General features: G+C 41.4%; 2 protein-coding genes across 4 annotated transcripts in view; one reads left to right on the plus strand and one right to left on the minus strand.

Annotated features, from left to right (window-relative positions):
* Positions 1–1951: 1951 nt before the first annotated feature.
* gxylt2 (glucoside xylosyltransferase 2) lies at positions 1952–17126 on the minus strand. Its single transcript, XM_005943844.3, has 7 exons — positions 16674–17126; positions 8504–8702; positions 7383–7514; positions 6226–6477; positions 5774–5897; positions 4789–4961; positions 1952–3146 (listed from the first exon to the last, which is right to left on the minus strand). Exons 1-7 carry the CDS (start codon positions 16958–16960, stop codon positions 2970–2972), a joined length of 1344 nt encoding a protein of 447 aa, XP_005943906.1. The 5' UTR covers positions 16961–17126; the 3' UTR covers positions 1952–2969.
* The window catches only part of shq1 (SHQ1, H/ACA ribonucleoprotein assembly factor), a 45975-nt gene continuing 39277 nt past the window's right edge, over positions 16823–23520 (plus strand). Inside the window, exons 1-3 of one of the 3 annotated variants that reach the window (XM_005943842.2) lie at positions 16823–16905; positions 19054–19220; positions 19356–19420. In XM_005943842.2, the coding sequence (XP_005943904.1) occupies positions 19078–19220; positions 19356–19420 (208 nt within the window). In that variant the 5' untranslated portion in view covers positions 16823–16905; positions 19054–19077. Of the gene's footprint in view, positions 16906–17992; positions 18151–19053; positions 19221–19355; positions 19421–23520 lie in introns of those variants that run through there. The other 2 variants (XM_005943843.3, XM_005943841.2) reach the window with 2 other exon arrangements.

Here is a 23520-nt window from a genome sequence, read left to right on the forward strand (position 1 = left end):
TCCTTGATAATATTGTTTATTGTCTCATATATTCTTCTTATATCCAATTGGTCTATGCACGCAATGGCCTCTGTAAATAATTTTCAACATATTGCTTACCATTATATGATTTATTCAAGAATACCAGTTACCATTTACAAAGTATGGGAGGTAAAGAAATATATCCTCATGTAAAAACAAAACAATCAATCTTTATTTCTTTACATATTTGTTAAGGGCCCAGACATGGCATCTCAAATCTTAAGAGAAACTGCCATTTAAAAGGGAAAAGAAAAAAGATATTTCATCGTGTAGACGCTTGTTTACATATGCAATATAGCCTTCAAGTGTGAAAAAAGGCACATGATAAGCAACAAACCACAATCTACTTTTTTCAGGTTTCTGGAGCCCTGATAAGTGGGTTAAAAGGTCTCCGGGCCTTGAGTTTGACACACACGATAGAGTTAGGTGAGTGTTAGCTTCACTTTCAAATCGCTAAGATTGGGCTGTATTATCATATTTGGATCAAAATATACTGACATCAGATACTTACTGATCTTGTTGAAACAAATCTTCAGTAACCATCGTCTGTACTCTCTCTGTCACCATTTAAAGAATATAATTCATCCCCGTTTATTGTTTCAAACATATTAAAACACAATTGATTATTATGCAGTCATGGTGAAAACAAACAAACACACACAAAAAAGCAACAACAAACATTTGTATTAGGACATAATTAAAACTATCTGGTCTTTAATAGGTCTTAAAATGAGATGAACAACAACACATGACATATTATTATACCGTGTTATTAACAAAAATAAGGCCAAAATGTAGACGCACTGTATAAAAACTAAGGACACCCTTACTGCTTTCTAGTGGCCAGGTGCTGCTAATGAAATGCATTTGATCATTGATCATCAGCAACCTATATATAAGTTTTGGCAGTTTGCTGGTCTGAGATCAGCAATGTTCTTATAGTAGCAATTGGTCCCTTCCAAGACTGATGGAGAGCACCATTTACAAATAATTGTAAGAAAGATTATTTACCAGTGGAAAACATTCATTACAGCTACCAGTCTTCCACTGAGTGCACATCCCAAATTCACCCCAAAACAGAATGTGCAATGCTTGGAGGAAGTTAAAAAAAACCAAGCTGTATCTCTACAGGCCTCAGTTAGCATGTTAAATACTAAAGCTCATTGCAGTACAATTAGAAAAAGACACTTGTTTAGTTTTTTTCTAATTGTTCTGCAAAGAAAAACAAGGCAGCACAGCTGATGTTTGGAAGATTGTATCTGAACAAACTATAAGACTTCTGGAACACTGTCTCTTAGACAGATGAGACCAAAGTGGAGATTTTTGACCACAAGGTACAGCAAACACCAAACAAAGCACCTAATACCAGCTCTCAAGCATGGTGTTGGAGGGGTGATGATTTGGGGTTGTTTTGAAGTCCCAGTCATTGAGCAGACTGTTAACTCCTCTGCATACCAAAGTATTACAGAGTCAAGACCATCTCCAACAACTGAAGCTTAGCCTAAACTGGATCCTGGAACAGGATCAGAGAATGGCTGAAAGAGAAAAGAATCAAGGTGTTTTAAATGCCAAGTCAAAGTTCAGACCTGAAACGTACTGAAATTAACAGAAGTGTGCAAACCTCTGAACTGAAGCAACACTGTAATGAAAACTGGGCCATAAGTCCTCCACAACGATGTCGGAGTCGCACAGGAAGTTATTACTGCTACTCAATTTTTTCACACACGGCTTCTGCCTTTTGGCTTCATTTTTGTTAAATAAACAACACAGTGATATGTCACATGTTCCTGTCCTTACTTTAAGACCTGCTCAGAATTAGATACTTTTTTTTTCTTTTATGATGTTGTGATGTGTAAAAACCTCAGAACTGACAGATGCGGTACGTTCTTTTCACCAAGACTATATGAGCATAAATGAGGCTAAGGTAAACTCAGGACATTGCATTGTTTTATTAAGAAACACACGCTGAGTGTACAGCTATTCAGTTTCCAGGTTGAATGATTTGATACATTTGGCGCTTTATACCCCTTTAAAAGCAACTTTAAAATATACAGCCCATGCGTTCATCATTGATCACATGGTACGTACACCACACATCAGATTACAGGCTCGGAGACTCTCTCAAACACACAAATCTACAGCACTTATTTTCTTCTGCCAGGAAAGAAAACGTCAGACATGAATATTCATACGGTACATGATCTGCTGTGGTTTGACACCTTTTTTTTTTCTTCCTTTTTTTCCAAAATCTAGCACTTTTGGTTTTGATTTCAGTCGAGTCGTGTTGTATCTAATGGAGACATATGTGCAACAACAACAACCTTCCAGTCCTAATGTCAAAGTGCATTGTGACATTCAGTATTTAACACAAAAGTCTACATTTCTTCTGCTGTGCTGTGTGTAATACTGTCAGCGGCATTTGGCAACTGCAAAACAGACCACAAACTCATTTACACAGATTCACACTTCAAGTTATTTGCTGATAAAACATTCACAATTTTAGAGGAGTGGTTTATAAATCTACTACTTCAAGGTAGTAACGCTGTCCAAAGTTGACTCTGTGTAGCACATACACATCTCCCTAATGGTTAGGAGGAGAACTTCAAATGCTTGAGAGGAAAAGTAAAAAAAGACAAGACACCTTTGTACAAATCTTGACAAAAACACGGCTTAAATTTGTCTTACACACTTGAGATGAGCTGATACTTTCTAGTTTTCCAACATTCTTATACGTTACATCACTTGTGACGTCAAAATAAAGACGGTTATAAGGCAAACCTATTCGGCGACGTCACTGACCAGCACTGTATGCATAGGGTGATTACTGATCACCATCTCATCATGTTCATGAGACCCTTATTCCAGAAAGTGTCATGCGCTGAACACTGCAAATGCAGAGCCACCAGTTTCATCTGAGAATCCACGGGGACACCCACTTTCTCCATCAGTTATTTATGTGGCCTGACGTGGCGGACCACTTTGTCCTCAAACACCTTCCTCATTGTCTTTTCGATCTGCTTGAGGAAGACTTGGGGAATCCGACCACAGAGCGTGTTGACCGTCTCCAGGAACTTGGTCTGGATGGGGTAGAAGAGCGACTGGAACATGTTGTCCTCAAAGGGAAACTGCAGAGACGGAGACATCGGCCCATGTCAGTTCCAAACCCAAAGTTTTGTGCGTTTGCGCGTTTTTTTTTTGTTTGATCTAGAACATATCATAGGCTAAATGATATTTACACATTCGGTTGGCAGGGGTGGGGCGGGCCTCGGTATTAATCATAAATTATGACCCTGCTCGTCTTTAAGAGGCTTATCTCAGCAGAGCAGGGGGGGAACCGACTCTGCTGCCGGAGAAAACAAATTCTAATTTTAAACTGACCCAGATTGTTTCATGAGTGCAAGGGGAGAGAATTTGAAATCACAAAATAAATAGTCATAGCTGTTCTTTTTTTCTGAGCTAAACAATGCTGCTACAGAAACAGGTCTACACACACTTATATGTAGAATTGCTCCTTTAGCAGCTTGTTTGGACACATTTTCATTTGCATGACTTCCACTCTGTATTTTAGCAGCTTTATCAGAGCTAAGCAAGTATTCCTCCAATCATGACGCCAAGCTATGCTACAGCTTTCAGGCCTTATTGCAGCACAATGGAAATTTGTACTGAGCAAGTGCATCTACCTGAATGTGTGTTTTGCTCCAATGAATTTGAGGTATTTTCCAACAACTACCACATGAGCCTGTGGTGGAAGTGCTATGACCTGTCATTGCTTCAGATCAGATTCAGCAACATTATGTGCCCCAAAAATGAGGTCAGCTGATTGCCTGCACATATTGACGGATCATGTGGTTAGCACCGTTGCCTCACAGCAAGAAGGTCCTGAGTCCAATTCCACCATCAGGCCGGGGTGGAGTTTGCATGGGTTCTTTCCTGGTACTCTGGCTTCCTCCCACAGTCCAAAGACATGTAGTTAGTGGCGATAGGTTAATTGGAAAGTGTAAATTGCCCAAAGGTGTAAATGTGAGTGCGAATGGTTGTCTGTGTCTATGTGTTAGCCCTGCGATTCACTATGTCCAGTAGTAGGGCACTGTGCATCACTGCCATACTGAGTCAGTAAAGCTTGATTTATATGTGTGAAATCAACATCCTAACTAATGTAGGAACTGGAAACTCCTTTTAATCCCCACACCACAACCTTCCATGCTATTCAAACCATTGTGGTATGCTGCAACCTGATGTGTAGCTGCATTTCTCAGGAGGTGCACGTCAGGTTCCTTCAAAACACCAACATGTCCCAGTCCTACAAGACTGCTAAAAATTTTTCTTATTAGTTATCAGTTATTTATTAGTTATTAATCATCTCTGGCTGTCTTCCACAGTGTGTCTTTATTCCATCTTCCTCCCCTCACACCAACCGGGCGCGGCAGATGGCCGCTCCTTCCTTAGCCAAATTCTGCTGGAGGTGTCTTCCTGTTAAAAGGGAGTTTTTTCTTCCCACTGTTGCTAAAGCTCTTGCTCACAGGGGGTCATTGTTGTTGTTGTTGATTATTGTTTTTTATTTTTCTGGTTTTCTTTGTATTACTGTAGGGTGTTTACTGTACAATATAAAGCACCTTGAGGCAACTGCTGTTGCGATTTGGCACTATGTAAATAAAACTGAACTGATAACGTTACGTAAGAGGTTGTGGCGTAGGGATAAATGTAATTTAAGATTTCCCTCAGAAGCATAATTCACACATGACTTTCAGATCCTCCTGGGATACTCACATTATGGATTGCATCATAGACTACTTTAAACGCTGGCTGCTTGTCATCATGATATACGCCACGGTTGCCATGGAGGATGGACACGCCTTCCTCTTCAGCCCCTTTGCAGTTACTACCGTACATACAGTGGTCAGGTCTGTAGTTCCACTGGCATGGAAAGATGAATAGACGCTCTGGAGGGGGGAAACGATGAAATGGTTTATTTCTTAATCAGGTAATTGCATCAATGCGTTTCTTGAAGGAAAAACTAAATATGCATCCAGACATACCAGAAGATTATAGAATAAACAGAGTTGGGAAAATAGATCGTTTTAATGTCAGCACAAAGAACAAAAAACCTGCTTCTGCTGTAATAGAGGAGCTGATCATTGAATTGCATGATAAAAATCAATAGAAAAAGAAACACAAATATTGATTAACTTATTTGTTCTGAACCCTCAATAGTGGTGCATTAGCTTAAAGAACATGAGGTCCTTGATTGGTATGTACGCTACTACCAGGAGAAAAAGTTTCCTCACCAAGAAAAACACAGATCAGAAAAACGCTGATGGACCAACATGAATATATGAATATACTCAGACAGCAGAGAACACAAAGCGCTTAATATACAAAAACAAGACACTCCATTTGGCTCTGAGCAAATGCGAATGATGCCAGCTCTGCTGACGGCTCTGAGCATTTGATGCCTACATCTGGCGGCTGCAGCTGGATCTCAGTCTGCTTTCGCCTGCAGCCTTGGTGTTTACACAGCCAGATTCATGAAGCAGACTTTAGCAAAAGTGAAAATAAGATGCAATTTTTGGAAACATGTTGATGGTGAGAAGCTGTTGTTTGGGCTGTCTGCAGACTGGTATTTCAAAGTGCACTCATATGCATGGATAAGCAGTTTGGATTAGGCCTTAAACATAACGTAACATAGTGCAATTAATGCATTTCTTATGTATACAGACAAACACACACACACACTTGAAAAAGGAGCTTGTACCTGGGTTGTAGTGGAAGATGATATTGAGGAGGTCCTGATCTCCCCAGGTGATATGGTTCTTGTATTTCTGGTAGAGTGGATGAAGAAGATCCTCCCAAGACAGGCCAGTAGGGATCATACTGTTCTGAAATACAAGGATTAATAAAAAGAACAGCTTAAGAGGAGCATTAAAAAAAATAAATAAAAAAATCATCAAAGGCGGAGCACATTTACATTCCCGCTTCCATGTGCAATCTGCTGCCAGTATTAGAGCTGTTAAATTGAGTTCTGAGGGCAGAAGTCTGTGATGCTGTCATGGTAATCTGGAAAGCTTTAATCACAGCCCACTCATAGCACTCTGCCTGTCACTTGAGCTCAAGGAAACAGCCCTTCAGAATGCAAATAGGAAATTGCAGCCCACTTTAGCTTTCTACCGATCAGAGTGTGGGGAAATAGTACTGTTTTGACCTTACTTTGAACAGCGTGCTGCGGATCCGTGTGAGATTCATCAGCATGACACCAGAGTTGACGCCCGTGACTCCGTAGAAAGGGTGGCGGGCAAACCGGCTGTACCAGCCAATCTTGGGTACCTCGTGCTCTGGGGCCATCGCTGCCAGCTGCGTCCTGTTGAAGGACTTCAGTAGATTCCAGATATCATCCATAGGGCGCAGAAACAGCACATCAGTGTCCACGTAGAGTAAAGAGTCCACGTCCTTCAAGATGACCTGGAAGTACAATTTTAGACGGAAATACAATATTTATGCCAGCGGTCCCCAACCTTTTTTGCACCAACGGACCAGTTTATGTCCGACAATATTTTCACGGACTGGCCTTTAAGGTGTCGCGGATAAATACAACAAAATAAAACCAGTACCGGTACCGAAAAAAAGATTTATTCATAACACACGGGAAAAGACCCAGGGAAACCGAGTTAACGATAAAAACGAAAAAAAATAACAATAAAAACTGATAAAAACCCTGAAAACCATAAATGTCACACCTGAGCCTCAACTCTCGCGGCCCAGTACCAAACGACTCATGGACCAGTACCAGTCCATGGCCCAGGGGTTGAGGACCGTTGGTTTATGCCACACATTATCAATATGTAGTAGCTGGTACATGATATGTTAACTGTAACTGTAACATATATGGAAATATGTGATAACACTGAATCAAGAGGCATGTTCTATTTAATTCAGATTACTGAAGAGACAATAGAAAGGTGCTCAGTAGGTGTTCCTAATAAAGTGAATAGTGAATGTCTATTGATTGCCTTGCAGCAAGAGAAAAAAAAACACCTATTGATCTGCCACATGTTCATTACATGGTAAGAACGCTGGCTGTTACTGCAATGAACCGTGTCAGAAAAAGGAAATCAATAGGCGGCATGAGCCTCACTTGATGGAATTACTGGATTTGTTCTCTGGGGAATTCTTATTTGTTACATAATTGCTGCTGAGAAGGTATGAAATCATCAATAAACAAGCCAGTATCTAGCTGTAATCATCCAGTGAAGAGGGTAATAAGATTGTTTAAGTAGAAAAGAGATGGATTAACATTTTTTCTTAACACCAGCTAATGACATTAAGCATGGTGGGGATATTAGGTGAGATAAGTGTGGCAGGCTTACAGGGAGGAAGAGTCTCTGAGCAGCGCAGGGCTTGAAGAGCTTCTTCCACTCGTCAGCGTTTCCCACCGAGAAGGAGATGGAGTAGATTCTGTACTGGAACTTGGCTGCGACAGAGCGAGGCCACTGGTTCAGCTGAAAGTAAAGCAACATGCGGTGTGTTACGCCAAAAAAAGGGTCTAACTGACTTTGAGTAAGGCAGGCTGCGTGAGAAAGAGTCAGGATAAACAACAATTAGACTGAAAGCTAATCTCCCTTTTGCTCTTTTCACAGACTTATCAGCTTGTGCAGGTGGCCATTTCAAACAATGAAGTCACGTCTCCGGCTGCTGATTGGCTCTTTTCGGTACGCGTGCAGCAACCAGCTGCTATTTTATTAAAACGCAATAATCTAAACAAGGGAAGGCACCATCTTAAAACATGGCGAGGTTCGCTGAAGCTCGCGTTATCCGACCAGTTAGGCGTTAAATCTCTCCATAATCACCAGTTCAACAGTTTGGCCCTGGGAAGAGCGAGAGACAGAGAGAGCGCCACAAGCAGGAGGAGGATAAGAGATCAAGGGAGGTGAGACTAACCTTTCCTGTGGCTCCTTTCTGGCATATGTGTCACATTATTACAGGCCTCAGCTACCACGACTCCCCCCTCCCCCCTCATGGGAATTTTCAACACATGGCAGTGATTCACCGCACACAGGAACGCTGGCTCACGGGGCTTTTAGGATTAAGATTTAAAGCTGTTTAAAGGTACTTCTGCTGATATTTGTGGCCCATCAATTGAAGCAATGTTAAAAGGCTGTTAGTTACAGTATCAGTGGAACTAATCAAAGTCACGCCAACGCACCTCCGTAAAGGTGACTTTGAGGCGGGGGGAGGCGGAATAACGCAGCGTGTCTCGGTGATATATTACGCCCCGGCCTTGAGATAAAAGGGTACAAGAGTGAGTCTAAGAGAGGCTCCGAGTTACAACTGCTGTGATCTCGGTGTCATCTATTACAAAGAAAGGAGGAGTGTTTAACATGTGCTGTGGTAGCTCAAAAATCTGAGTAAGATCCTGAACAGCAAAGCAGACAGCAAGGTGCATTGAAAATACAGGTTTTTGGCTCAAAACACATTACAGGGTTCTTACCCTTTCTTTAAACTGCAGGGCCAAGGGGTCCTCAGCAAAAATGTGAAACTTGATCTTCTTTAAGCTGAACAGGAGGGCTGACTTTACCATGGTGAGGGTCTCGTTCAGACGGTTCCCACAAGCCACCACGGCCAAATGCATGACGTCCTCCGCCTTGGTGCGCCTGGTTACAGGTCGGGCTACATTACTCCGTGGTTTACTAGAAAAGAGTAAATGTAGAAGATGAAGCACTGGCAGTCTTGTATAAAAGAAAAACAATAACACCTCAGTATAATGAAATTACTATATCGAGATCAAAAGCTGGCAGTAATTGCAACAAAAGATGTGCCGGATGTCGAGTTTTTCCTCCACCTAGCTGTCCGTTTTAGATTTCAATGGGCCAAGGCCACACGTTTGGGCGGAGTGGGGGTGTATGTGCTGACAATCACAAACCTTGTTCCCCTCACTCATCGCCAGCAAATTGGCCTGCAAGCTGCAGAGCCTGTGAAGAGCAATTTGTGCTCAACAGATGGACCACAGCACAGTGGAACCAAAACATACACAGAAAAATGAAATTACTGAAACGGACGCCATAATTTCAGACTTCCACAAGAGCTCCAACCCATATGGTCTTTGGAAAGCTGACACCTATATTTATATTTCTTGTAAGCCAACATAAACTGATGGCTTTTGGTTATAACTACACATATATCCCCATGAACACCATTTATGAAAATACCCCCAAAATAATATTATACTTAAGCACGACACTTTTTACTTGGTGGGGAAGCCCATAAGTGAATAAACAGATAATAATTATTAAGATAAGTCTAAGTTTTTTTAACCTTATAAACCTTACGTAATTGTACTGCTGGAACATAGTTCATCACCAATTTGATGCTAGGTTTTTGTTGAGCAAGATAATATTCACATTTATGCCTTAAAGCAAACGTTGTTGTGATTTGGTGCTGTATAAATTAAAGTAAAAATGTTAAATTTTCAATGAAAGTATGCAAATGCCAGAAATAAAATGCTAACCTCGAGCTTTAGCGTCACCTCCACTTAGCTCCAGTGTTTAGCATGAAGGCTGCTTCAGCAGTTTGATTTAGCCACACTGGGTATTTAAAAATATCCTTTATGTTATAGAAAAAAGCATTTTTTAAAATGTCTAAATATTCAGGGCACAATAGGGTCTGTTAACAACAGAGTGGTTTTCTAATATTTCACAAAGAAGATTTGCAAAACCCGACTTTAAAACAAATAAAAAAAAACAACAACAACAAAACACTGCATCAACCCAATTTGAGATTTTTAGATTCATTCTGTCATTTATTTATTCAGCTAAAGGTTTTTACTGAAGATATTACCGTTTGTTTTCTACCACACTCAATGGCTACCAAGCTAGCTGCACACAAACCACACCAAAAAAAAAAAACTTGAGAGACCCACAGTCAAGTGAAAAACAGCGTTTTCAAAAGATGTACTGTGTAGTCCTGTTATAAAGAAAACTAAGTATACCCTCACTGCTTACATAGGAGTTGTTTACATTTGATTAGCAGGTGTTGCTAATCAAATACATAGCGCAGTGAGTGCCTCTATAAAAGCACAAGTTTTGACAGTTTGCTGGGAGCAAACATTCAGATGTGTGTTAAAACAATGGCACAACCTTTCCAGGAGTCCACACTTCAGCAAATTCATCCCAGGCTCAGAGAAAATACAAAAAACCCAACAAAAAAACCCCCAAATTCAGACACTAAAGGCCTTGGTTAACATGTTAGCACATTTATCAAAAGACTGAACAAATCGAGGCAAATGTGAGGCCAACTATCTGACAGCTAAAGCTTGACTGAAATTGGGTCATGCAGTAGGCCGGTGACCCCAAGCACAGCAGCAAATCTACAACTGGCTGAAAAAGAAAAGAATCAAAGTGTTGCAATGTCCCAGTTAAAGTCCAGAGCTCAACCTGACAGACCTAGACTTTAAGAGAGCTGTGCATAAATTAATACCCACAAACTGAACTGAATCAATAATCAAAGCTTTAAAAAAGAATAGAAGAAGCAATAACATCACACCATATAACGTTTAAGCAAGGTTAGATTCAGGTGAATGATGCAAGCGTATTGAGTAAAAGGTTGTGATTCCACTTTCCCTTCATTACAGCGTGTTTTGTTTCTATTCCTGCTGTTATCTTTTTAAAGTCGGTGCAAATCGTCTGGGTGATACTGGGAATAATTATATCTGTTAAAAAACAAATGCATTCAGCCTTAAGCTCTTTTTGCCACTTGTATGGATGTCAGTATTAATAGTACCGGCTTCTTACTTCAACAACAAAAACATCATTTGGGATTTATATGGATGACAACAGGAGGAAGTGAAGAATTTAAAAAAAATAACAAGCAGCCATCCTCCTATTGAAATGAAAGGTCAACTATTTTTCTCAGTCATGTTACATGTGCGCCTCAGTATATCATTTAACAAACACCTTCACACACGACTACCTCTGCGACTGGACTTTGCTCTTCCATGTTCAAAGGGAAGGGGGTTCTTTATCGGGTTTAAGCGCTCTCTCTGCAGAGCAGCGCGGCCTAGCCTGCTCTATGATAGGGAAACATTTATGTAATGGGGCAGCCTAAAGTTAAGGTCAACATCATCTATTTTTCTTCTGTGTAAGCACTACATGGGGCCGCTTGTGATAACAATACCTTCAACATGAATGTTGACATAGCCAAAGAGGAAAAAGTCTGGCACGAATAAAAGAACAAAGAACCTTTTGTTTCAACATATAGCTTTTTTTGCTTGTTTTTTTCTTTGAGGAGGAGAGCTGGGGAAGGCAAAATGGAGAAGACAGTTGTAGAAGACATGCATTTCCTCTGCGTCTGAAACAAGCGGGAGCCTAGCATAAAATGGATAGGAAGGGAGAAGAGTGAAACTCGACAGGTGGGTTGCGGGGCAGTCCTCAAGCGTGACACTTCGTTTTCTGCATGGGTGCGGGACAATGATGAACTGCAGATTAGGATGAACGAGAAGGTGCTGAGAAATCTGTCCGCCACGCTTCAGGGGCTGATGTTCTGTCAAAGTTGTTGAACACACAACCCATTTCCCCACAGAAAAATGCAGTCCCTATCCCCTGCAAGGATGCAATCGCGTTGCACTTAGTCATGCAAAATAAATAAAGGCTTTTTTGCATAAACCTGAATGACAAGACAAAAAAAAACCCACATAAAAAATACATTAATAATGTGTTTGCCACATTAAGCATGGGCTGCTCACATAATGGTTTGTGTCATGGCACCGCTCCTCACATCTGGAAGCAGTCAAAAAGCACAGACGAGGTACAAAAGGACTTGAATTCCTTATCGGCTGCATAGCAGGCACAAGAGGAACCCTTCGCCTACAAAGGCACCACCACCGACCCTTTGAAAGCACGCAAGGAGAGGAAAAAGGCAGCGCCTCTAGAGATAAAAGAAAAATGTACAAGCGATGTCCCAGAGAACACCTTGAAGACATTTAATTAATCCGAATGTAACTCTGTTTGGTGGACTTCTGACCGATGTGTTCGCATTGGTTTGAAGAAGCCCGTCTCAAAGTGGTTAAACAGAATTCAGCTGATTAAAGTTGAGACTATACGACAGAGAGTGCCAGAGCTACTTCTCGGGGCTGATCCGCTGGATTCTTTGCTTGAATGTTATTCAGCTGGGGCACAAGAGAAAACAGAAGAAAACCTCAGAATGAACAATCACTGACGCAGCTGCCACAAGAATCTGGTTTTATGTGTTCATTTCAGCTGCCCTCTCAGAACATTTGCATTCATCAGCATGCTGAGCCGAACGTGCTAAAATAAACATGCAACGTGTCAGCGCAGTTCTTAAACGACCAAAACGCGCTGACTCAGGCCGGAGATATTCACTTTCACAAACTCTAAAACCCAGTAAGAGATTCATCAGAGAGGCCGATGCAAAAAAACCCGAACAGAGAGCGGCACGCACGCACTGCTGCCATCATCATAACCTCTTTTCTGTGTCCACCACAAACCTTGACCAAGTTCTCTAAAGTTAAATTGCAAATGCAAATCAAAGTATTATACACCAGTAGGATGCACTGGTACTAAATATGGACATTTCTAATAGATTTTAAAAAAAGTGGGGACATTGGGACTGTGATGTGATTCCCACACATAGACGGTTAAAAAGAAGGAAAAGGCTTCTGGGTCTGAAAACTGAAGCCACCTCACAAATGTCTAATAACCAAAATGGCAAGATGGTTGCAAAAGGTGGTTGAAAAAGGACTTGGGGTCCTCGGATTGATGTCTGTAAACAGTAAGTTGCTTATTTCATGCCATACTGAATCTTCTTCTTCATATTTTATGAACCACATGTTTGATATAGCTAAGATTTTATGCCAAATGCACTCCATGACACAACCCTCTCCATTTATCTCTGCTTTGGACTGGTACTAAAAGTACACTGCCATTCTGCCTAATCATGTTTTATATACGCGCCTACATGCAGGTCAAATGCGTAGAACACCAAAGGCGGAAGAGAGCAGAACTTGTAGGCGTTTGTGTGCATGGAGGCAAGTTTTAATGCAAGCCTGCACCTTCAGACTCAGAATACGAAGGATCATACCAATGGTTTATCATCTGAAAATCAAAATGCAAAGGACAGAAACAACATGGCTGGCATCTGGATAAAACGTCACGCTCTTCCTCCTCACCTCAAGCCTCATCTCCTGAACTGAAGTCGGGGCTCTAACACACGAAAACGACAGTTATTGTCAGCAGATTGGACATGTGACCGTTCCATCTCCGAGCAGCTGACGTTAAGTCGACTAAATAACAAAAACAGCTTGATTACAACTGTTTGATTACATTCTCATACTGTGTGAGTTCTTGAAGTTTCCAAGTCCAGCAATGTTAGACCCACTAACACCAGCAAACAGCAGCTAACACTGACAAAAACACCAGCGCTTACTGACAGAAAACGTTGAGTATATCCTCAACATCAGTATATCTGTCAGTGCACAGAAGCGAGCTTCGCTGACTCCTCGACTCCTTTTACCTCCTCCAGACTAAAAGGGCTCACTAAAGAGTAATGGTGATCCTACTGTAGCTACGACTACACTCTGTAATCTATGGACGTCTAATGGTGAGATTTTCCACACTGCACTAAACGTTGGAAATACACATCTTGTCCCTGGCCTATAGCTTCAGGAGATGAGGTGGTAGTGATAGATATGTCATGGGTATGCTGCTGCTTCCTTCAGCAGAGTGATACGGCTGATGGATGTTAGTAGAGAGTTTAGCAAATGAGTGTTTGGTGAGATCTTTACACCAGGTATCTCCATCTCATATCAGAACATCCCAGATCTTTAAGCATATATGAAATGTTTATTTAACTTTTACCAGTAAGAGAAACCAGTGGTATATAAGAACCAAAAAAGCACCACGCAAACACCTCTTTTACAGTGATAACAACCATCAAACACCAGCATGGTAAGTTCCTATGCCATGACTGCCTGTGTATCATACACCCCTGCAGCTCAAAGACACTTTGGAAATGAAGTGAAAGTGAAAACTACCACAAATATCCGTTTTTCTAACTTTGGCATGTGTAAATGCGATTAACAGCGTAGTCAGTCATGAAAATAAATGCAAATGCGGGGTTGACGTTAAAAGATAAAGGACTTTCTGTGAAAGCTGGAATGTGCACACGAAAACTTCCAAAAATGAGTTGAATACACCAATCACCACCTCCCTGAGCCCAAAGTGACATCTTCAAATAGCTTTATTGAGTTGTGTAAAGGTATAAAAGATTTTTTTCCCTATAATGTCAAACTGCCAGAAACGAATACAAAGCAAACATCTGGCATCAGAGTCCTACTCATCCCAGTAGATCAAAGTTTTTGCAGCTTGGCTGATCAATGAATCAGCTTAGTGCTCAGTAAATGCTTCTATTATTAATCATTTATTATCTTTATTTTTGTTGTTGTTGTCAAGTTCAAAGCTATGACTTTCAAACCCAGCTCTTTACAGATGAGGGATTTTACCCAGCCCCACGCTATCTTTCTGCCTCAGAATGACTCATTTACTGGCAATTTAAAAGTGAGTTAGCCAAACTAAAAGAGAGGCAAAACTCCCTCCGATGAGGCTCACACAAGCACCCTCTCCAGCCACGTCGGCTGCACAGGCAAGCAGGGAGATTTCAAAAACCACTCCGAGCTGAGTGAGTGCTCAGTCATGCAAGATGACATTTTTATAGCTATGCATAATGCCACCGCAAGGCAGTGACTTCTTTACTGGGAAGAATGCTGCTTAGCTATATCTGAAGTGACAGGGCAGGGGATTTGTTTCGACACAGAGTATCAACACCAGTCTCACCCTGCAGATTCACGCTTTAACGCAGTGCAACAAAGCATCTGGAACACACGCTGATGGTAATGAAGACGTCAGAGTGACGGAACGGGAAAGTTACAGGTAAGGATCGTAAGTCACAGAGCCTGGAACTAAACCCCAATTCTGCTTTTAATTAAGCTGAGGGTGGGGGGCACATTAACCAATCACGCTCTGTTTAAAAATTGTAAAAAAAAAAGAAAAACACTTCACATTTTGGGTGTGTGGACCTCGCAAGCGTTGGGCGTTTGAAGTGATAAAGACAACAACGCATTATAGCCTCCAGTACGTGTGGGTTGGGGCGACATAGAGGACGTTCTTCGCTATTTTTGGCCACAGGAAACGGTGTGATGTGTCAAGAGGAAATTATATGATTAGGAAAAAAAAAGGCATGTTTGTCTAATAAGAAAGCTGCACAGGAAATCTGTTCAGCGGTTCAGACTCGCAAACAAAGGGAGAGATACAAGTTATGAAGCATGGATTGAACAGACAGTTGTAATAAAAGAGAGTGTTAACTTAACTCTCCGTTTGTGTCGTTATGATTCACTATCAGAGCTTTACAGTCTGCAAAGTGTGTCTGCAGACCTGAAAACTACTCCCAATTGTTCCCAGTCCTCTGGTCTGATACTCTCAGCTTGAGCAATGAGACAAAACAAAGTTGTTTTTTTAGAGGTTCTGGCAAAGATGCTCAGTGCTCTTCCCCTAATCGCAGCAGTCAGTCTTGAGCATTTTCCAACCTGTTCGTGTTTGTTTAATGGCCACCGGTGACCCCTTCCACCCCATCTTCCTTATCAGCGTGCAGCACACATGGAGGAGCGTGGTTTCTGCAAAGACGCAAAGGTCCTTTCACGGCGTAACGCCTTGATGGCTTTTATCTGCCGAACAGTGTCCCCAACCTTGAGTACGGCTATGGAGTGGAATACATATTACAGCAGCCTGCCAGCGTGGGTAATCTCCACGGCCACATAGTGGCCATTATGGCACAGCTGGCATGCAAGACAGGAGGAAATGCAAGGCTGAAATTAGAAAGCTGGAAGACAAAATGCCCTCAATCTTAAACACGAATAGCAGCTGCCGATATCTGAGATACTGCCACGGTGCTGATTTATTCAGGTCATCTGTCTTTGTGGCAGCTTCTTTGTAACGAACAAAAATAAAAAGCACACCCGATAAGCTTTTCTGTAAATAGTTCTAGCAGACTACTTCCCATAATGTCTGACTCATGTTCAAGTGAAACCAAATGGGAGCCCGGGCTGCTCCGTACACAGTAGCAGCCTTTATGAAGTGCACTTTGTGTCTTTCAAGGTGACCTTTTACCCCCTTTAACACCAACAGAGGACTGAGACCATGCCCTGCTTTCACACATAATAAGGCACAAATGATCGAGATGTTGAGCTCACGTGACAATTCATCATCCTGTTGTGCTTTGTGTTTGATCTCCTCTTTGCAAATACTGACAACACTTCCACCTAACCACATCAGTCAAGCTCTCTGGCCATATTTCAGCCACATACTTGAGAAACTCATGTCTGCAACAGCGAAAAGCAGCCCAGCAGATGCATGATGGGGTGTCCCTTAAAAGATCTGGCTTTTGTGAAGCCTGCGTCCTTGAGCACAACGTAGGCAGTTTGATAGATGAGGATAAGGCTCACTCAAAGCACGATTATAACCCGACACCCTCACTTTGAAACTTCCCAGAGGCTAGGAAAGATGGGGATGAGAAAGCGGAGACGTTCATTTAGGGAGAGCCTTGAGGAAATCGGCTCTTAAACGGAAACACCCCCCACCCCCCTCACTCCTCACCTCTTTGCATTCACGCTGGCCCCTCTACTAATTGGTCTCCCCTGTTTTCGTCCCTTAAGAGGCTCTTCCGGACGCACGCCGACTCCTGCGGGCGATTTCCTCGGAAACTTTGCAACAACGTTGTGCTCGAGCTGGGAGGGCGACTGGGAAGAGCTGCTGTCCTCCTCCGGCTCCTCTCCAACTTCTTTCAACAGCGGATCATCCGCGGCGTTGCCCCCCAAAAAGTACAAAAGTAAGAAAACTCCGAAACACACGGCGATCACAACTACTTTGCAGTGGATCCGCATGGTGAGAGCAACTTGTTGCGGTTGGAAGAGGCGGTCGGGACTGCGCTCATGTCTGCGGCGGAGGGAGGGCAGCGCGAGCTGACATTTTCTTACCGCTCCCCGCTCGCATTTTTCCGCAGATGATGATGGAGAGCGGAGTGCTGCTTCTCATCGTCCATAGAGGATTATACGGCGGAGGCGTGGCTTCCCCAGCCTTGCCGTAATGATTGAAGTAATAGCGCCACACGATATTTCGACCAGACCTAAAGTATCTGAAATGTCTGTCTGTTTTATTACGCCACAGCTTACCTTCCTAAGGCAATGCTAATGCTTATGCTTAAATCTTAATGAATGCAATAGATTAACGATGGTGTCAGACTAGATGCTGATTTGGCCATGGGAGTAATTTCATTCAGGGGATGCAAATTTTCGGCGAATTTAACTCGCGGTGCTACACTAGAACTGAGGGTTAAATATTCAATTTAAAGATTCGTGCTGCTCTCTTTCTTGTGTATGATGGGCAGAATCCTTGTCTTTGTGTTCGTTATTTATGTATTTATTTTACATAGACATTTAATGTAAAACCATTAATGAAAGTTAAATCAGCTCTGACTTTGGGTTTCACAGATCCTGTATTTAAAACCACGCTTAGCTAAAAGTGCTTCAGATGACTGGGGATAGAAGAGGACAAACAAAAATGAACTGCTAGAATACTTACAAGTTTGCAGAGAAACACTCCCTTGTCAGGGAGTGTTTCTCTTTGTGTCACACCACCTACAGTGGAGGCTTTCATCATGTCCAAAATTAAGGGAATGAAAAATAGATAAACATGTGCGTCACTTAATAATAATAATAATAATGTAACTGCTTATTATTATTATTATTATTATTATTATTATTATTATTATTATTATTAATTTTAATATTTGAAATAATAATATTAATTAAAGTATCAAGAGTGGCTAAATGTCCTCATTGTCCCCAATTTCAGCATATATCTACTAATTTATAAGTTATAAATTATTTTAAATAAATTGATTATGTCATCTTCTGACAAAACCTTAGATTTTTCATTTCAACTGTTGACAGTAATGATTTTTTAAAATCAGCACTTTTTAACTGCCGTTTTCAACTCTGTATTACGGTAAAAGATGGACGCCACATCAAAGAGCTGCCAGCACTGCTTTTTGGGATAAGTCACAGTATTTGGGGTGAGTGTGGCTGCGTGTTAACTTTTTTTCAACATGCGTTGTATCAGCGATTTACTTGAACGTATTCGCAAGTCAATTTTCAATAAATACAGCAGATTAAAAGTCGTGTTGTAGCGGCTAGTACTGCTGCGTGCTACAGCAGCCACAGACATGTGTTAGCTTGCTATACAGGCTAGTAGCATGCTAACCACGAGCGGAACTTCGTTTAAAAATTTGTCAAAATTGTTTGGCATAAAGATTATCAACACCGCACTTGCCTCTTTGACTACCACTTAATGTCGCGTAATTGTTATGGTGTGAGGTTAAATTCGGGCAGTTAGAAAGCTAATAAACAACAAGTTTTTGAATAAAAAAATGTTTATTGTTTATACACTGTGTATGTACATACCCAATTCATAATTTCGCTCTTAGACTGCGGTAATGTCACGTTAATGAATTGCTTACAGATGATTAAGAAATTAATTTCAGCTGTCACACCGGCGACAAGTTTTTCATTCCAGCTTCAAGAACATGATAAGGCAAAATTTAGAGATCTCACGTGTTTGCCAAAAAGCAGTACCAGTTTAAATGTCCAGATTTCTTTAACGTAGTTTGGTGTGATACTGCGTCTAGGCGACCGAAAACATGAAGGAGGACTTAAAAGCTAGCATTAAGCCACCATAAAGACCCCTTTTGTAAGTTACTAAAGATACAAGAAGCTGCCCGTTATGTTTGACGTGACCTGTGTTGACAGTTTTCACCGTCAGTGGGACGTACGTGGTCTGGTCACGTGGTCAGCAACATTTAATAAAGTTATCCACCAGGTGGCATGCTATAATCAGCTGCCCCGTGTTAACACGGTCGGGCATGCATTCCTATACAGTGAAATTGACGCTTATGTCATTTCTGTAATTTATGCTGCAGAGCAGTATTACATCATCATTCAAGATGATAACGCCTGCGTTTGACCTGAGCCAAGAGCCTGACCACCTGATCCTCAGCATCCGTGTGCCCTACACCAGAACGTCAGACTTTGACCTTTACATTGATGGAACAGATTTAAAGTTTTTTGCAAAGCCCTACTTTCTGAGGTGAGTTAAGCAATGTACAGTTAATTGTTTCAAATGGCACCACCTACACCGCGCCTAAATTAATATTCAGAGTGTTTGTTTGTTTTTTTTAATCGCAATGTTGAACTTAAAAGGGACGTAATATTTGATTTTCAGGCTAACTCTTCCTGGAAGAATTATAGAGGATGGAAGGGAAAAGGCAAAGTTCGACATAGATAAAGGTAGGTCGCACAGCATTAACAGTATGACGCGAATCAAAAGCTTGCTTGGGTGTTTTAGCTGCTTTAATTGGGTACCAGAGGACCACCTCCCCCTTTGTAAAGTTCCTGCTTGTGAATGTCTCTCACTCTGCAATGAATAAAATATCAGCACTCGATGAGGCAAGAGGGGGAAAAAGCAACTGTTGTCTTTTCCATTGTTTAAAAAAAAAAAAGCTTCTTGTTAAAAAAAAAAACATGCAACATTTCTTTTCAGTATCAAACATCTAACCTGCTGATATTAACCACTGAATTATACCATAATTTCCAATAATCCAGAAACTGAATAGGAGCTGCGAGGAGGATTCGTAGACTGAATGACGATTCAGACACAAGACCTCTGGTATGAAACACAGTGTCCCTGTGTGGAGGGATACACAGAGTGTTTCAAGTACTTGGGAGAACCTGTCACTGTCCCGTTGCACATATTCACTTGTTATATGGCCCCGTTTTTCTTTTTGTAGGAGCCTGGCTGTGTGTTTGGGTGCTTTGTCAGGCTGCAGATTTTATTTGTGACCAATTAACTGCTTTCCTAGTTTAGCTGGGATGATGTTAGCTCATAACCAGCTGTTGTTGTTTAGCTGGCTTGTTGTCAGCTGTCTGGAGACAGGAGGGTCGCACGTCTAATCTGCTGACAATAAAAAAAGAAAAAGAAAAAAAAAGAACTGCAGTAATATTGGGAATACATAAGCACGGTTTTATGTGTTTCAGCCCGACTTCCGTTCAGGGCTTGAGGTGAGGAGGAAGAGGCTGTGGTAGAGATGAATGAGAGAGACATGATGAGAAAGAGATGATGAAAATATGCACAGATAGATGTTAAATGGTCATGTATAGCTTGAAATGGATACTTTTCATTTAAAGATCACAAATAACTTCTGAGTCATACTATGATTGTGGCCGGTGTATAGCTACATACATAAAATGTGATTAAATGGAACGGCGGTGTCCATCCTGCCCACTGTATGTGAGATGTTGGGGCAGCACGTTAGCTTTATGGATTCTTTCTAAGTTTATTAAAAGGCATCAGTTTGCTGGAAGATGTAATAATGCACGAATCAATGTATAAAAAAACCAAAGAAAACTTACTGAACCTTTAAGATATTCACCATGGGGAATGAAATATCAAAGCAAAAATGTGGCAGCAGCATGCTATGAAATGTCTGTTTGAGGTGTCTATGTGAACACAACTTACAAGTGGTACTTTTGGTAAATGCTAAGGTTGTAGACTGTATTATGTATGTACATAGTTTACTACAGCCATGCTTTCTTTGCATTTACTGGCCTTACAGAGCCTTAGACCCTAATCAAGACTTGTGGAAATCTGAAATAAATTGAGGTGCACACATTCTGGTTGTCTGTGTGAGTTTTGTTTACCTTTGCAAAGGGGTCAGACAAAAGTACAGACAGCATGACAGCAGTCTGCATGTTTCTGACAAAGAGGGATTGTAGCCGTAGAATATTTGTAGACACAAGCTATCTGTCTGCCATGGTCACAGAATACATTCAGAACGTCGTGTACAAAAGATAACTCTTAGAAATGTGTGATGTATCTGAAAGATAACATGGAGACAGAATAAGGCAGTATGGAGCTTTTCATTCAGCAAGGTCAGCTTGACACAGAAGTAGTGGTCTTACGATTTTTTTATTGGAGACATAGTTGGTAACACGACGTCTGTAGTTAATTCAGGATGTGATGTGATTTCTTTGTTTCTGCTTCAGAATGTGAGCGCACTTAAGGGGTTTTGACACATTGTTTGACCCTTCTGTCATGTATTTGCTTTACCCCTTTAGTGTGATTGTTTTTTAAGGATAACTCAGAAATTTGAGCAGAAGAAGAGGTTGGATTCAACATATAATCACAGACACAGTTCTAATTTAACATGGAAAACGTGGGAGCGATTGTCTTAATGTTCCCAGGAAAATGTTGTTTTGGTTTTATTGCTTAAGCGATGGTGTTTCATGCATTAGAGCTCAGAAAGCCTCATTTAAACACGTTATGAATATGCAATTTTTCCTGTCAGCTGAGATCTAGATCACTTTTAGAACATGTGATTCTGTGACAATGTGGCACTTCCTGTAGATTTTAAACCGAACCTCTGTGTTCAGCACAAGTTACCTTGGTAATCTTTTTAGGTGGAAAAAATGAGATTCCCAGTATAAATGTTCTTGATTTAAACCTGCTGGCTCTCTGGGGACTTTGCTGTGTGGAGCTTGAGTCTTCCTCCCACAGCCCAAAGACATGCATGCTAGTTTAGTCGGTGAGTCTAAAGTGGCTGTAGGTGTGGCAATGAGTCCGCCTCTCTGTGTTAGCCTTGTGATGACTGAGCAGACAGACCTCACATCTTGTGCTGTGACAGCTGGGATAGGCTCTGACCTTCTCCTCTCTGCATCTCCTTTTAATGACTCCAGATTGGGTGAAGAAGGGTGTTAAGTGGATATCAAAAATAACATTTTTTTCATACTTTAGAAAACCAATTTTGTTTATGTTTGATTGTATTTGGACTTCATGGCATATTGTGACAAAATTATTGCTGTGTTTGCTTCACATGATGTTGGTGATGATGTTGCACTGTCACAGTTCCAGTAGCAGTCACCGATTGTACCTCGGGGGCATCTCCCCTTTATGCTTCAGTCATTCGATAAATGGTAAATTAGCCTTAGCTGGTCATGTTATTTTATCCCATTTAAATGGATGCTGGAGCCATGTTTAATGTCATAATGATTACAGAGTGCAGGAAGCTCTGTTGCACTGACTGTGACAGCTCATGTGGGATTTTCTTTAACTCTTTAATGAGCAAATCATAATGCTCATGAGTGTGATGTTGACTACTTCCCATCGCTGTGGTCTGTCTTTGACGTTCCTTTGCCCATAATCAGTCATAATGAAGCCGTCTTTACGCAGACATCTGCCTTATGGACTTTGACACCTCGTTGCCTGTCTGTCAGCATGGCCCCAGTTAACACGCAGCGTCTAAATAAGCCTGTAACATCTGCTAATAAAGCTCCGCTAATGAGTGTCCTTGTTTAGACTTATAATGAGCAATCATTAAGATCCCTCTTCCGGGCTCTCCATTCTGCAAGGCCTGCAACTCGAGCAATTAGTCATCTCCCATTGTAAAGCACTTCAAAGCCCTAACGCTTGGGTGTATTGAAAGTTTATGAGGTCTTTAGGCAACCATCAGATTATCTCTGCGTCGTTGCCAAGCCGTTCAAATCATCAATCATGTGTTGCCTATTTAGTTTTAATAGCGGTTCTGTGAAGCAGCTCCTGGAGTATGAGGCACGGTGCGCACAGATGGCCTGGTTGATCAGCAATGGTTTGTTGTAGAAACATGCATGGAAATCAGTGACTTCAGTAATCCATGATTTGAGTTGGATTTGATGCTGTATGGTGTCAGGTATTTGTCATGTTGTTATGTAGGACTTAAGATCTTCTCTGATATTTATTGTGGTGTCTCTTTTAAAATGTCTGTGATCTAAATTCTCATCTAAAAGTTACCCCGGCGCAGTGTGAAGTCTAAAAGCAGCTTTGTTTGGCTCATCAGCAGTCGCACACACTCAGTCTAAAATGTTATGAAATGCAGGAAAGCAAGTAAATACTCATTTGAGGAATGCTAATTATCTAGCTTTGCGGGTCAGCTAATCATAGCTACAATTTTAATCATTCCTTATTATGATTTTTTTTTTCCCCAAAGGAAACTGCAGGTTTTGAAAAATCTTAAAAAAAACATTGAATTAAGGTACAGAACAGTCTCTCTCACCCTGGGTAGGGAGTAGTGTCGGTTGGAAAACAGTTTTTGTGTCTGGCTGGAGGCTGTTTAGATGTTGTGTACTTCTTGTGATCTAAAGTATGGAGACATTGGACTGTGTGGGCAGTGGCTGCCTTTCCACTGCAGGGTGGGAAAAACAGTCTGCTTGCTGCGACTGTGGAGCCTTACTCAGTGAGTATTTCAGGCATGCTAACAAGTACATACCCCACAGTAGGTGCTTTTCCCTACAGCGGCGGTTCAAGCAGCTGAAACAAGCTACGTATTTCCTACCCCTTTCACACACTCTGCCAGATG

The sequence above is a fragment of the Haplochromis burtoni genome, unplaced genomic scaffold (assembly GCF_018398535.1).
Source record: "Haplochromis burtoni strain Fernald_Lab_line unplaced genomic scaffold, NCSU_Asbu1 Contig_245, whole genome shotgun sequence".
Classification (NCBI taxonomy): Eukaryota; Metazoa; Chordata; class Actinopteri; order Cichliformes; family Cichlidae; genus Haplochromis; species Haplochromis burtoni.